The 14,419-nt window shown below is 35.2% G+C and overlaps 1 protein-coding gene across 3 annotated transcripts in view; it reads right to left on the reverse strand.

Moving 5' to 3' along the window:
* Positions 1–14,419, reverse strand: part of CAAP1 (caspase activity and apoptosis inhibitor 1) — a 50,899-nt gene that overhangs the window by 32,285 nt on the left and 4,195 nt on the right. For 2 of the 3 annotated variants that reach the window (XM_024132928.1, XM_024132929.3), the window contains exons 2-4: positions 13,312–13,512; positions 12,386–12,470; positions 11,421–11,496 (exon numbers count right to left, since the gene is read on the reverse strand). In XM_024132928.1, coding sequence (XP_023988696.1) covers positions 11,421–11,496; positions 12,386–12,470; positions 13,312–13,512 — 362 coding nt within the window. Of the gene's footprint in view, positions 1–3,346; positions 5,169–11,420; positions 11,497–12,385; positions 12,471–13,311; positions 13,513–14,419 lie in introns of those variants that run through there. The other variant, XM_055087227.1, reaches the window with a different exon arrangement.

The raw sequence follows: 14,419 nt of genomic DNA on the forward strand, positions 1-14,419 counted from the left end.
AAAGGGAACCCACTTGCACTGTTGGTGGGAATGTAAATTGATACAGCCACTATGGAGAACAGTATGGTTCTTCCTTAAAAAACTATAAATAGAACTACTATGCGACCCAGCAGTCCCACTACTGGGCATATACCCTGAGAAAACCATAATTCAAAAGGAGTCATGTACCAAAATGTGAAAGAAAAATGGTCATGAAGAACCTAGGGGTAAGAAGGGAATAAAGACACAGACCTACTATAGAATGGACTTGAGGATATGGGGAGGGGGAAAGGTAAGCTGTGACAAAGTGAGAGAGTGGCATGGACATATATACACTACCAAATGTAAAATAGACAGCTAGTGGGAAGTAGCCGCATAGCGCAGGGAGATTAGCTTGGTCCTTTGTGACCACCTAGAAGGGTGGGATAGGGAGGGTGGGAGGGAGGGAGCGCAAGAGGGAAGAGATATGGGGATATATGTATATGTATAACTGATTCAGTTTGTTATAAGGCAGAAACTAACACACCATTGTAAAGCAATTATACTGCAATAAAGATGTTAAAAAAGAAAAAAAAGGAAATGAAAAAAAGTTACATATATAATTTAAGCTTTTTAGGTTAACATAAAACAGAAATGTATCTTCATTCATCAGTCTTTGGATATGAAGCCTTACCTTTGATATGAATCCATGGAAAAGAGTTCAGGCTCATCCTACTCATATAAGCCACTGACTACATCTCTACTTTTGGCTTATTTAAAGCACAAAAATCTGAGTGCAGAAACAAATAACCCTTTTTATTTATACAGTGCTGCCCAAACTTTTACTGTTGTTATCCCACAGCTAAAAACAACTGCACTTTGAGTTTTTCCAAAGCATTCAGCATGATCAAATAGTCTTTTTATATTGATATTTCACCTGTTTTTGCATATAACTATATTGTAAAACTACAGTAACTGCACTGGAAACAAATACAAGTGACTCTTGGTAAGCAAAAACTTCAAATGGTGGGAGAAGTGCACCAGCGTATTAAAGAATAATCATTAACAACCAGTTTAGTGCACTTAACATCAGTGAATTTATTTTTCAATTGAAATGGAAAAGACAGTTAATACAAAGAATCAGATGTGATTAAGAAAATCTTAAATTTTTTTAAAAAGTGATAAGGGAAGAGCAGAGAAAAGGAAAACTACCTGCTACATCTAATCTAGTGCTTGAGCAGCAAGATGAGGCATTAAAACGACTGAAGGGAAAACAACAACAGATAGAGCTTAAAAATCAGCTTTCTGTAACACAAAGAAAGATTTTTTGTGTGTGTAGACAGTTACAAAAACAGAAAATCCTTCCCAAGACCCTCAAAATTCCCCAATGGAAAACACAGTTGCAATTCAAATGAAGAGCCTATCTAAGACCTCTGAGAAGCTCAGGCCCTCCCATTCTAAGGAATGTTCTAAAGATTCTAGAGAGGTGCCTACCTGTTAAATATTTAAAAAGAACTGGGTCAAGATCTGCTTCAAAGTTATCAAGTTGAAAGGAGGGGGTTTAAAATAATATGGGAGGAAACATAGTGGGTGATAGGTATTCAAGGGTTCATCGTACACTGAAATTTTTCATAATAGAGTTAAAACAAACAAATAACTGTTACAAAACAACCTCATACATTCCAGAGTGGGTTATGTGAGTTTGATGAATCACAGGTCAATTTGTGAAGGTATTATTCCTAATAAGCCCGGGTCTAGAGTCTACCTGAGGCCTATTTTTGTATCTATTGATAAAAATGCTTAATTATGTACTGTAGATTTATGCTGCCCATTAATTCAATGATCCGGAGCACTGTAAATTTTATTCAAATGCTTTATTCCTTTGAAGCTTAATAATAGCAGTTTATGAAGGACTCTTTTATTCCCAACAAGTTTAGTTTTATTGACACTTACTGAGAGTTAAGCATTTGGCTGAGTACTATTGCCCCTTTGAAAGTTACTTATACATACATAATCCAAGAAGTGCGTTGCTTGAATTCGAACAAATCAAACTCAGTACTCTAATGCCAGCTGAGCTGAACCCACAAGATGGCTATAACTCATCAAAAAGGACATGAATGCTTCTCCCTTACTAAAAACAAAAGAAAAACTAACACTTTTTATTCAACTAACAAACGGCATCAGAGTTCTACCACATATCACTATTAGGGTTGTTGTTCAAATTATATGTATTACCTAAAAGCTCTAAGGCCTGTTCAGGAGTATCTTACTTTTTCAGAAAGTTAATCACCCAAAACTAGAATTTGATAATAACTAATTTAGAACATGCCCATCCTCTGCTAAGGAGCAGTGACTAGGATCAATAGTTCCAGAACACTCCTATAGAACCTACTTTGCAGTATGCCTTAGTTTGAGAATCTCGATTTTTAAATTTCTTTGCCTTCTAGAACTGGGATATTATCTCATCACTGCTTATTATCCATAGAGAAATACAACTTCATTTCCACTGACATCTCCCTCAATATCATTCACTAAAAGCATATTAATTTAAAATTCATAAAGGTATTTATTAAATTAATTCTAAAACATTGTTAAGATTTCCCAAGTGTTTGTATTTTTATTCTTTTTATATAAAACCTCAATCCTTATTATTTTATTGCACTATTCAAGACTTAAATTTCATTACAAACATATTCTTTAGGGTGTAATCATCTCACATTATAGGCCAAGCTAATACCTGTTCTCATTTTTAGTGCTACTTTAGCTATAATAAAGCTTCTTTTCCAAAGAAGAGAGCGCTGATTCCAGGCACATTATCTTATTTACTTAAAATTGTTGTTCTTGTTAAGCAACTTGTTATCTGTAACATGTGCAAATCTTGTCACAATATCTAAGTTTTAAAACACTGCAAAATTATAAATGCTAAAATTTTTAGACTATCTCAGTACAATACAAAGTTGCTCATTTACTTACCTAAGGTGAACTAAAGTGACAGACAATCCCATCCCTCACCTTTTTAAAAATGAAGGTATTTAGAAACTATGAATGTTCTATCTTCATAGTTCCTGCATCTCATTCCTATTAAAATTGTTATAAGTTAACACTCACTAATTTCAAGTTTCAAAGTAGTACACTGTCAAAAATTTCTTATAACTACTACTTTCTTTTTCCTTTGGGTAGTAAAAAAGAACTATTGTAAAGTGAGTATGAGTGAGCAATCAAAATTTTAAAAAGCAGTAGAGATCAAGAGAGCTTGGGGGAAAAAACATGTATTTGAAAGCTGACCTTAGAAGATAAATATAACTTAAAAATATAAAGCTAACAATGTGAGATCATATAAAACTGAAAATATAAATTTACATTTTTTTACCTTGTGCATAAACATTTGTGTGTACTTCTGTATTTTCAAACTTTTAATGGTTTACGAGAAAATTAATTTACATAGAGCATATTAAATACCATATACATACACATAGGCATACATATACCTCATACTGAAAGTTGTCACTTTACAGCTTCTTAAATAATTCTAAGACGCTATTAATGTTATGTCCTTTCCCATAAACACCACAATAAAAGCACACAGGTTGCCGTTAAAATATCAAAATTCTCACGTGTCTTTAATACCATAGACTGCTTTATCTACACCTATTTAAAATTCTTTTTGTTCTTCAAAATTGGGATAAAAAGGTAAAGGTGTATGTCTCAGTTGATGAGACACTGACAAACTGACAGAACTGGTTCCAAGGCAAACCTTTGGCCTTTATGTATTTTCCCTTGAATCAGAGTTTCATTTTCTAGACATTCTGTACATTAAGCATATAGGCAAATGAAGTACTATGTGGCAAAGTAAAACATATATACGCCACTCAAAAAGAGAGTACCTACACTCAGCTCCAAATTTTTTTTGCCCTCTCAGGAAAGGTTGCTTGATCTGATTTTCAAGCAACTCAGAAATCCAAACTTTGGTGTGTTATCACTTGATTTTTAAATGTTGGAACTATTTGAAAATTTTTAAAATATTTAAATTGAGCAAAACATCTCTATGGTTACAGGCAACAATCTAAAACTCTGGCTTATGTCTAGGTTTTAATCAAGTACCTTGCATGGTTTTCTATTGCCACTGTAACAAAAATCACCACGAATTTAGTGGCTTAAAACAATGTGAATTTATTATCTTACAGTTCTGGAGGTCAGAAATCCCAAATTAGTCTTACGACACTAGAATCAAGGTGTAGGTAGTGCTACATTTCTTCTGGAGAATCCATTTCCTTGTCTTTTCCAGCTTCTGAAAGATCACCTGCATTCCTTAGCTTGTGGCTCCTTTTTCCATCTTCAAAGTACATCACTCCAATCTCTGCTTCCATCATCCCATCTCTTTTCGCTGCCTTTGACCAGTTAATTACTCCCTACCACCAATGTCGCATGCGTGTGTGTGTGCGGGGGGGGGGGGTTGTTTTTTTTGCTTTTGGTCTAAATGCATTTGCTAGAACCTCCAAGAAACATTGAAAATGAATGATCCTGTCTGATTCGTCATTTTAATTCACCAAGTGGGTAGTTAAGCTTGGTCAAATGGTCATTATCATATCTGAATAGTTTTCTACTATATCTTTTTTACCTACAGCTTATATTAGAAATGACTGCTGAATATTAGCAAAGGCCTTTTTAGCATCTACTTATCTGACCATGTAATTTTTCTCCTTTAATTTGTTGAAATGACTTATGCTAATAGACTTTCTAATTAAGTCTCCTGTAAATTCCTGGAGTAAATCCTACTTGGTCAGTAGCATAATTACCCACTGATACACTGCTGGGTTCTATACGCTAATGTTGTACTTATAATTTTTACATCTATATTCACAAGTGAGAAGCCCTATAATCCCCCGCACACGTTTTTGGCACTATTTATGAAATTTGGAATATTAAAGCTATGCAGAAATCATAAAGTAAACTGAAGATCTTTTCATCTTTTTCTAGGGCTTGGACTAATTTAAATAACACAGGTGTAATCTGTTTGAAAATAGTAACATGGCTTCCCTGGTGGCGCAGTGGTTGAGAGTCCGCCTGCCGATGCAGGGGACACGGGTTCGTGCCCCGGTCTGGGAAGATCCCACATGCCGCGGAGCGGCTGGGCCCGGGAGCCATAGCCGCTGAGCCTGCACGTCCGGAGCCTGTGCTCCGCAACGGGAGAGGCCACAACAGTGAGAGGCCTGCGCACCAAAAAAAAAAAAAAAAAAAAAAAAAAAAAAAGTAACAGATGGCATTATTGAACGTTTTATTAGCTGTAAACACATTACATGTATCAACTCATGTAAATAATAATTCAGTTGTGAATTCACCTTGTCTTTTTCAACAGATCTCTATTCACCTTTCTAATTTCTTCTTTGTTAATCTCTTCAAGTTTTCCACTTTTGGGAGAAGTGAATTTGGTTAATTTGTATTTTGATAGAATACCATACATTTGCTTGCTTCAAGTTTGTTTATACAATGCTGCATGTGGATTCTCATTATTCTTTTAAACTCATACATGCCTATGATTCCGTCTCCTCCTTTCTCACTAATCTCAATTTTAATTGCTCTCTACTTATTTCCTTAATCAGACCGAAGAAGAGTTTATCTTATTTTCTTTACAAAAATCAAGTTAATAAATTTAAATTTAATTATCCTTTTGTTTTCTGTTTCTTAGTTTTAATGTTTACCTTTGTTGTTTCATTTTTCCAACTTTCTTTTGGTTTATTTTGTTATTTTTAAAATTCCTTTAAGATGTGAACTAAGTTCCTGGGCTAGTCATTAAGCTTTTCTCTCTCATATCTAAATCTTCTCTTTAAATTTAGGTTTGAAACACTAACAATCAAACAGAACACATGAATTCCAACTGGATCCTGGATGAGAATCAATCAGTTAATTAATTAAAATTAAGTAAGCTATAAATTTTTTTTAGTAATTGGGGAAATTTTATATGGGCAATATATTAGATATTATTTGAATTACTGTTTATTTCTGAAAAGTGATGATGGCATTGTGGCTGTAAGACTCTCCTTATTTTTAGGAAGTGCATACTGAATTGTTGAAGCATGAAATGTTATGAAATCTGTAACATTTCTTAATAGGTTATGAGCTGAACTGTTTCCCCACAAAGAATTCATATGTGAAACACTAACCCCAGTGCCTAAGAATGTTGACTGTTTTGGAGACAGGGCCTTGATAAAGCTAATTGACTTAAAATAAGGCCATTATGGTAGGTGCTAATCCAATCTGACTAGTGTCCTTATAAGAGGAGATTAAGACACAGGGAGAAACACCAAGGGGACACACACAGAGAAAGACAACCAAGTGAAAAGTCAGCAAGAGGGTGGCCATCTGCAAGCCAAGGAGAGAGGCCTCAGAGAAAAACAACCCTGCAGTACCCTGATCTGGACTTTCAGCCACCAGAACTGTGAGAAAATAAATTTCTGTTGTTTAAGCCAGGCAGTCTGTGGTATTCTGCTATGGCAGCTCTAGCAACCTAATACAAATGGCTCTTGGGGAAAAAGGATAAATATAAGGAGAGAGCAAAAGCAAAAATGGCAAGATGTTAATGTTGCTGAATCTAGGTAGAGGGTATATGGATGTTCATTACATCATTCTTTCAACTTTTATATAAGTTTGAAGTTTTCCAAAATAAAAAGTGTGGGGAAAAAAATTTCACTGGGAAATTTATACACACACACATACATGTAAGTTTGTAGTTGTTTGTTAAAGCTGCCATAACAAAATACCAAAGGCTGGCTGGCTTAAATGACAAAAATGTGTTTCTCACAGTTTCACAAGGTAGAAGTCAAAGATCAAGGTGTCTGCAGGTTTGGTTTCTTCTGAGGCTTGCAGATGGCTGCCTTCTGGCTGTGTCCTCACATGGCTCTTCTCTGTGTGTGCCCAGCCCTGGAATCTTTCAGTGTACTCAAATTTTCTTTTCTTATAAGGACACCAATCAGATTGGATTAACTTAATCACCTCTTTTTTTTAAAAAGATTTATTTATTATTTATTTGTTTATTTTATTTTATTTTTGGCTGCATCAGGTCTTTGTTGCGGCACTCGGGCTCTTCATTGCAGTGCATGGGCTTCTCTCTAGTTGTGGTGTGCGGGTTTTCTCTTCTCCAGTTGTGGTGCACAGGCTCCAGGGCACATGGGCTCTGTAGTCTGAGGCACACGGGCTCTAGTTGAGGCGTGCGAGCTCAGTAGTTGTGGTGCGTGGGCTTAGCTGCCCCACAGCATGTGGGATCCCAGTTCCCTGACCAGGGATCGAACCCACATCCCCTGCATTGTAAGGTGGATTCTTTACCACTGAACCACCAGGGAAGTCCCATTTACCTCTTTAAACACCTTATCTCCAAATGAGATTACATTCAGAGTTGGTAGGGGTTAGGGATTTCCACATATGAATTTTTTTTTTTTTTTTTTTTTTTTTTTTTTTTTTTTTTTTGCGTACGCGGTGAACCCGTGTCCCCTGCATCGGCAGGCAGACTCTCAACCACTGCGCCACCAGGGAAGCCCCCACATATGAATTTTGAAGGGACATAATTCAGCCCATAACCAGGTGTTTTCTCGTTATCCTTGCCCTTACCGTCTTAAGTCTTTAAATCAAAAATTTTAATTCTATCATTTCTTCAATACTTTTCTAGCTATTTGTTCTCTTTCTATAATTTCTAGTATGTTCAGGATAGGTCTAAAATTGTCTTCCAGGGGCTTCCCTGGTGGCGCAGTGGTTGAGAATCCGCCTGCCGATGCAGGGGACACGGGTTCGTGCCCCGGTCCGGGAAGATCCCACATGCCGCGGAGCGGCTGGGCCCGTGAGCCATGGCGGCTGAGCCTGCGCGTCCGGAGCCTGTGCCCCGCAACGGGAGAGGCCACAACAGTGAGAGGTCCGCGTAACACCAAAAAAAATAAATAAATAAATAAAATAAAATAAAATTGTCTTCCAGGTAGCCATGAGTTAAACATACGGATTTATACTTTTTGTGTGTGGTTTTTATTATTCTGTATTTATTTATTCAACTTGATTTCTTAGGACAATGATGTAGCCCCCAGTCATAGCTAACCTCTTTATCAGTTTGTCTCCTAAGTTTAGGAATTCAGAATTTATTTTTAGTTCCTAAAACTACATTTGTGGGGACTTCCCTGGTGGCACAGTGGTTAAGAGTCCGCCTGACAATGCAGGGGACACAGGTTTGAGCCCTGGTCCGGGAAGATCCCACATGCCATGGAACAACTAAGCCTACATGCCACAACTACTGAGCCTGTGCTCTAGAGCCCACGTGCCACAACTAATGAAGCCTGCACACTTGGAGCCCATGCTCTGCAACAAGAGAAGCCACCAGCCCCCACTCGCTGCAACTAGAGAGAGCCTGTGTGCAGCAAGACCCAACGCAGACAAAGATAAAAAGATAAATAAATAAATTTATTTAAAAAAAAACTACACTTGTGCTCTAATTGTACTTCTTTAAGAGTTTTCATTATTTTGTTAAAGTTTTCTTTCCTATAGTCTATTAATTCTGTGTTCCACAGAAGCTACCTATTCAACTTATTCAGCTTCATTTTCCTCTCTCAAAATTATTGAATTCCTTTAATTTGTCTTTGCCTACTCATAACTGTTCCCTCAGCATCTGGACAGCTCAGACTACTGTTATTTATTAGAGAGTAAAAAACCAGCAGGTAATAAAAAACATGGAAATTTTCAGCACCAAGTACCAAACATGTTAACTAACTTAGCCCTCTGTTGAAGCACTGGAACGAGGTTTTTATAAGTCTGCCCACCAGGTTCAGTTCTCTTCTATAGAGATTAACAGGACTGAATTGTCCCTTTAAGCACAAAACTCATAGCAAATGTCAGGAACATGCACTAAAGCCAGCATCTTCTCACATTAACTCCCTGTCCCACCTTATTTCACACTGCAGTATATCTCCCCATTCATAACTAAGATTATTAATAATAAAATAGTAAACAAATAATAACAAAGAAGTCACATTAGCTCATTTAATCCCAATAATCCTATTGAAGCAAGGATTACCCACATTTTACAAATGCATAAAGTGACTTTAGGGAAGGTTAAGTATCTTAAAGCCAGGTCCATTAACATGAATGCTTATATAATCTCTTCAGAACTAACATTCCTCCTACTTCCACATTCATTTGTGTGACCTCAGGCACACCAATCTTTCTGGGCCTTATCTTTCCATTTGTAAAATGATGATGCTAATACGACCTACCTCACAAGGTTGCTGTACAAACCCAATGAGTGAATGAAGGCATATAAAGTGATTATTACAGTGTCTGGCATACAACACTTACTGGCTCAGTAAGTGTTAGCTTTAATATTATTATTTATCTGGCATCTTTAGCTTATTTGGCATCTTCTAGCTTAGTATTATTATTTATTTGACATCTTATAGCTTTTTTTTTTTAAAGCCTATATTCTCAAATAACTCAAAAGAATCCCAATGATCTGGCACTTATCAGATCCACAAGTGGCTACTATGACAGTTTTGGGTAATATTTGTGATTGCTTAACCTGCTCATTGCAGCATTTGAAAGCTACCATGATCTGTCTTACAGTAACATTGTAAAAGTGGGTTCTTTGCAGTAGTCACTTTGAATCTAATCACCATTTTTTTCATTAGAAAAGTTCAGAAGTCAAATACTGTATTTTGTTGTAATTTGTTTTTAAAGAGAATTAAGTTTCTAATCTGATTGGCTATCCATCAAATGGCTTCTAACAGTAGAAAAGGTAGCATTAATGTTCAGGTGTGAACAATAAAGGACTTAAACTTGACAACACCTCAAAAACTGGGAAAAATAAACAGAGGCAAACAAAGAGGCAAAACATTTGCCTTAAATAAAGGCAAACAAATGTAATCAAGCAGAAGTTGATGCTCTGTAAGAAACATCAAGAAGCAAGACAGTTAATTTAGATAATTTAAGAAACTAAGGACTTCCCTAGTGGCACAGTGGTTAAGAATCTGCCTGCCAATGCAGGGAACATGGGTTCGATCCCTGATCCAGGAAGATCCCACATGCTGCAGAGCAACTAAGCCTGTCATGCGCCACAACTACTGAGCCTGCGTTCTAGAGCCCACGAGCCACAACTACTGAGCCCACGTGCCACATCTACTGAAGCCCGCATGCCTAGAGCCTGTGCTCCACAACAACAGAAGCCACTGCAAAGAGAAGCCCATGCACCGCAACGAAGAGTAGCCCCCGCTCACTGCAACTAGAGAAAGCTTGTGCACAGCAACAAAGACCCAATGCAGCCAAAAATAAATGAATAAATAAATAAAAATTAAAATTAAAAAAAAAGAAACTAAACTAAAAAGTACTAAAAAGTGACAAGCCTTATAAATGGTTAAACTATCTGAACTAGATTAGCATACTACATAGACAATTTAAAGCTAAGTATTTTGAAGGAAAATCAATAGCAAGACTTTTTAGAAATGTGTACATTTTCTACTCTGTGGATAAGTATAAATCATCCTGTGACACTCCTAGGCAAGGTATATGTGATGACCAAAAAATCTGATTATGAGGCCACCAAGATACAATGATTTCTTCAATGCTTCAGTATAAGTAGATTATTTGATGCGCTCTACAGTTATAACATGAAATTAAATTATCTTTTTTCAGTGATACTTACCCAACAGCATTTTATTAGAAATGAAAATATACTCAAGGTTTCAGGTTAAATATGTGCTACTTATTTATGCTACTGCCTCTGGTTATCTGTTTTTATTTGTGCTACTGCCTATAGCCAAACTCTGCAAACAGAGATACAAGTCAGTCTTTGGCAACTACCAAAAAAAAAATTTAGTCAAAAATCATCAATAGCTGATAAAATCAGTGGGTGAAAGTTTCATAAGCCCATGGCAGAGCAGAATAATCTAGAAAAAGAAATTAGCATGTTGCTTCTTGATTAGTCAGCATCCCAAAACATCAGGTATTTTCCATCATCACAATAATCAAATTATATGTACCTATATACAGTGAACCACCTTACTATCTCAGCTGTGAAAAGAAGCTATTATCACCAAACATTAACAGGTAAGTAGAAGATATTCAGCGAGATAAAGTCTTCTAAACTACTAACATAATGTTTGGTAGAGTAAGTATAATACTTAATAAATAGTGGGTATCACTAGTGATACGTATATTCAAATTCCAAATGAGAAATGTGATTCTGCTTGAGGTTGGCATTGCTGCAGTCCTATATCTGAGCTGTAGTTTAAGAAAATCATCTTAATCCTGAAAGCAATTAACTTCATTCTCATATATACCAAAAGGACTAACCATTACAAGTAAAAAAAAATCAATCCAACATTGTTGAATCACTTTATATAAACATAACACAGAAAAACAATCACATTCTTGAGGAAAGAAATCACCAAAGGGATAACAAAGAAATTGTGAAATAAAAATGAAAGTTTTTAACTTACTGACTAACTAAATCAGATCCCATCTTAGAGCCATCATCTGCCTCTTCTTCCATATCAGAGTCCATACCATTGTCACCTTATGAATGACATAAAAAAAATTGAAAGCATGCTCATAAAATGTCAGAGTGATTTAATCATTATACAGAAAGTGTCATGTATAAAGTGACGATTAAAAAACATGAGTTGCTGAAAGATGACATTTTTAATTGCTTATATTTAAAATGCCTTATTAGGTATTTGTCATTGCCTTCCCTTTATCTATTTTATAAATGTACAAAATATATATAAGAAGGTGTGTACATATAATACTTACAAACTATACACACATGTATATATCTATTACCATTTTATATTTAAAAAAGATGTTATCTCTGGAAATTGAAATTCTCCATTTTTTTGTTCCTTCTCTTGTAATGCTAATGCTAATATCTTTGTAGAGTCCAAAAAGAAAAGCTTTAAAATCCAAAATTCTACAGGTAATATATACAAACAAGAGTCTTACTTCAGGCAGACAGATAAATGTTGGCAATTCTTCTAACTCTGCATTTGGGTCTTGCTAGAGCAGAAATGGTATTCAACAGATAATTAAAAGCAGTAAGAATATAAAGCAGAAAATTTTAAAATATTTTAAGAGAAGGCTTTGCCTTCTCAATAAGTAATTTTTTATAGCATTTTGGGTAAACATTTTTTATTTCATTTTTTTATTGTGCACAAACTTAATGTTCTTACCTACACAACTGATTTGGAGAAACCATACATACATCAAAAAGTCCATTCCTGAGATGCTATTCTGATATGTAAACTATATTTCTGTACAAACAGAGGTAAAAATACTCAGTGATTACCCAATAATAAAATTAAAGTAACAGACAAGTTAAAAAAAAAAAAAAAAGAATACCTCAGGATTTATGCTAAGTATAGTATTAACCACTAAGTTACCAGAAGGTAGAAATATGCATTCTTACCCTCAAGAATCTTCAAGATTTTTTTTTCAGACAGGAGCTCTAACTGTTCCTGGCACAGTTTTTTAATTTCTTCTATTGAACAGTTCTAAAGAAAATGACATTTAAAAAAATGCATTTATATAACACAGCACCAATGTCAACTAGAAAACAGCAACCATTTAAAACAAAAAAGTCTGCTAAGCAAAATCCTACAGTAAAACAAATTAAAAACCACATAAATTTTTTTCTGGGATGAAATGTGAAGACCTGCCAGTTAACATGTAAACATTATAATTTACAGAATTTTGATTTGGATATATTAAGTCATGTTTATTATGAAAGAACAAACTGAAGAATAAGTAGGTGCCCAGATATTCTTAATAGCAGCCTACTTATGTTAGGTAATACCTCTAAAGGCTTAAATATTCAAGTCCTAGCTCCATACATCTTAGATATATATGATGTTGGGCTTAACTTCTCCACGGCTTTTTTTCCACATCTGTAAAATTAGAATACCATGTATTTCCCTGAATAATTTTCAGAGATAAATATATGAAAACATTCATGAATTTAATGAAATATAGGCTATTACCAACTATCATTGCATACTGTTACACAGCAGTACACTACTTCTTAAAGCACCAGAAAGAATCAGTATACCTCTAACTTAGTTACTTAAACTGCCTGTATTTAATAGAATAATTTCCAGAAGGTCAAAAAATTCCTTACGTAAATATAGTAAAGTACCCTATTTCTTCCTGGCAAATGTTTAAATATACAAAGCCATTTACGGTTCTACAAAATCCCTTCTTTATATCTTTTTGAAGTAGCTCATATTAGTTGAAAACATCCAATTATAATTTCTATTAAGTAAAATGATTGCTATAAAAAAGTGTTTGTATATTTCTGTATATGTGGATAGCCTGATAATGTATGTAATGAAGTACCTTTAACACATCAGGAAGCATCTTCTGTAACTTCTTCTCTCCTATGATACAGAAACACTGCTGAAGCATTTCTTTTTTGTCTGATATATAGAAACTAACTGGTTTTAATGCCACAGTAAGGTCTAATCCACCTTCTTCAAGGTCACTGTGCTCTGCCAAGAATAACTCTTTTTCCAGAGTTGGCAAAAGATATTTGGCTTCCTAAAATTAAAAGAGATAAAGAACCATTAAACAATAGAAATATGTCTATAATGTCATACATTTTCATTTAATAAAATCTTCGTTAAACATTTCCAAATTCTTTTTTTGCACAAATTATTTATTTAAAACCATAGGAAAGATTATTTAATTGCTCAGTATTCTTTGAAGTTACTCTCCACTCTGTAATTATCAATAAATTGAGAAAAAGTGAAGAGATAATATCTTAGGACACACAAATGAAAAATATATTCAATACTGAATGATTTCCTACAATTTTAGACTTGTGGAATACAATATTCCTCCAGTAGACAATTCACCCAAGAATTTTATGTATGCGTTGTCATTCTTCTTAATTCATAAAAAGAAATGGGATAGCAGCAAAAATGTTATAAACCACAAATATTATATAATAAAGTATCACTGCTTACCAGAAGCTATTGTCATTTTTTTAAATAAATATTTCTTTAAAAAAAAAATTTATTTATTTATTTTTGGTGGCATTGGGTCTTAGTTGCAGCGCACGGGTTCTGTAGTTTGCAGCACGCAGGCTCTCTAGTTGAGGCGCATGGGCTCAGTAGTTGCAGCGCGCAGGCTTAGTTGCCCCGCGGCATGTGGGATCTTGGTTCCCCAACCAGGGATTGAACCCTTGTCCCCTGCATTGGAAGATGGATTCTCAGCCACTGGGCCACCAGCGAAGTCTCTATCATTTTAAAAACTGTTATATATCTAATGACATTCAAAGCAGGCAAGTAATTTAAGACATTTCAATCAATTTTACCTCCTATCTCCCAAATCTATCCAGTCTCTCCAAATCTACTGCCATAATCCTGATCCAAGGTACCATCCTCTTTTTGCCTAGATTACCTCAGTAGCACTTAACTGGACTCCCTACATATAATCTGAGGCC

Source organism: Physeter macrocephalus, chromosome 9 (assembly GCF_002837175.3).
Source record: "Physeter macrocephalus isolate SW-GA chromosome 9, ASM283717v5, whole genome shotgun sequence".
NCBI lineage: Eukaryota > Metazoa > Chordata > Mammalia > Artiodactyla > Physeteridae > Physeter > Physeter macrocephalus.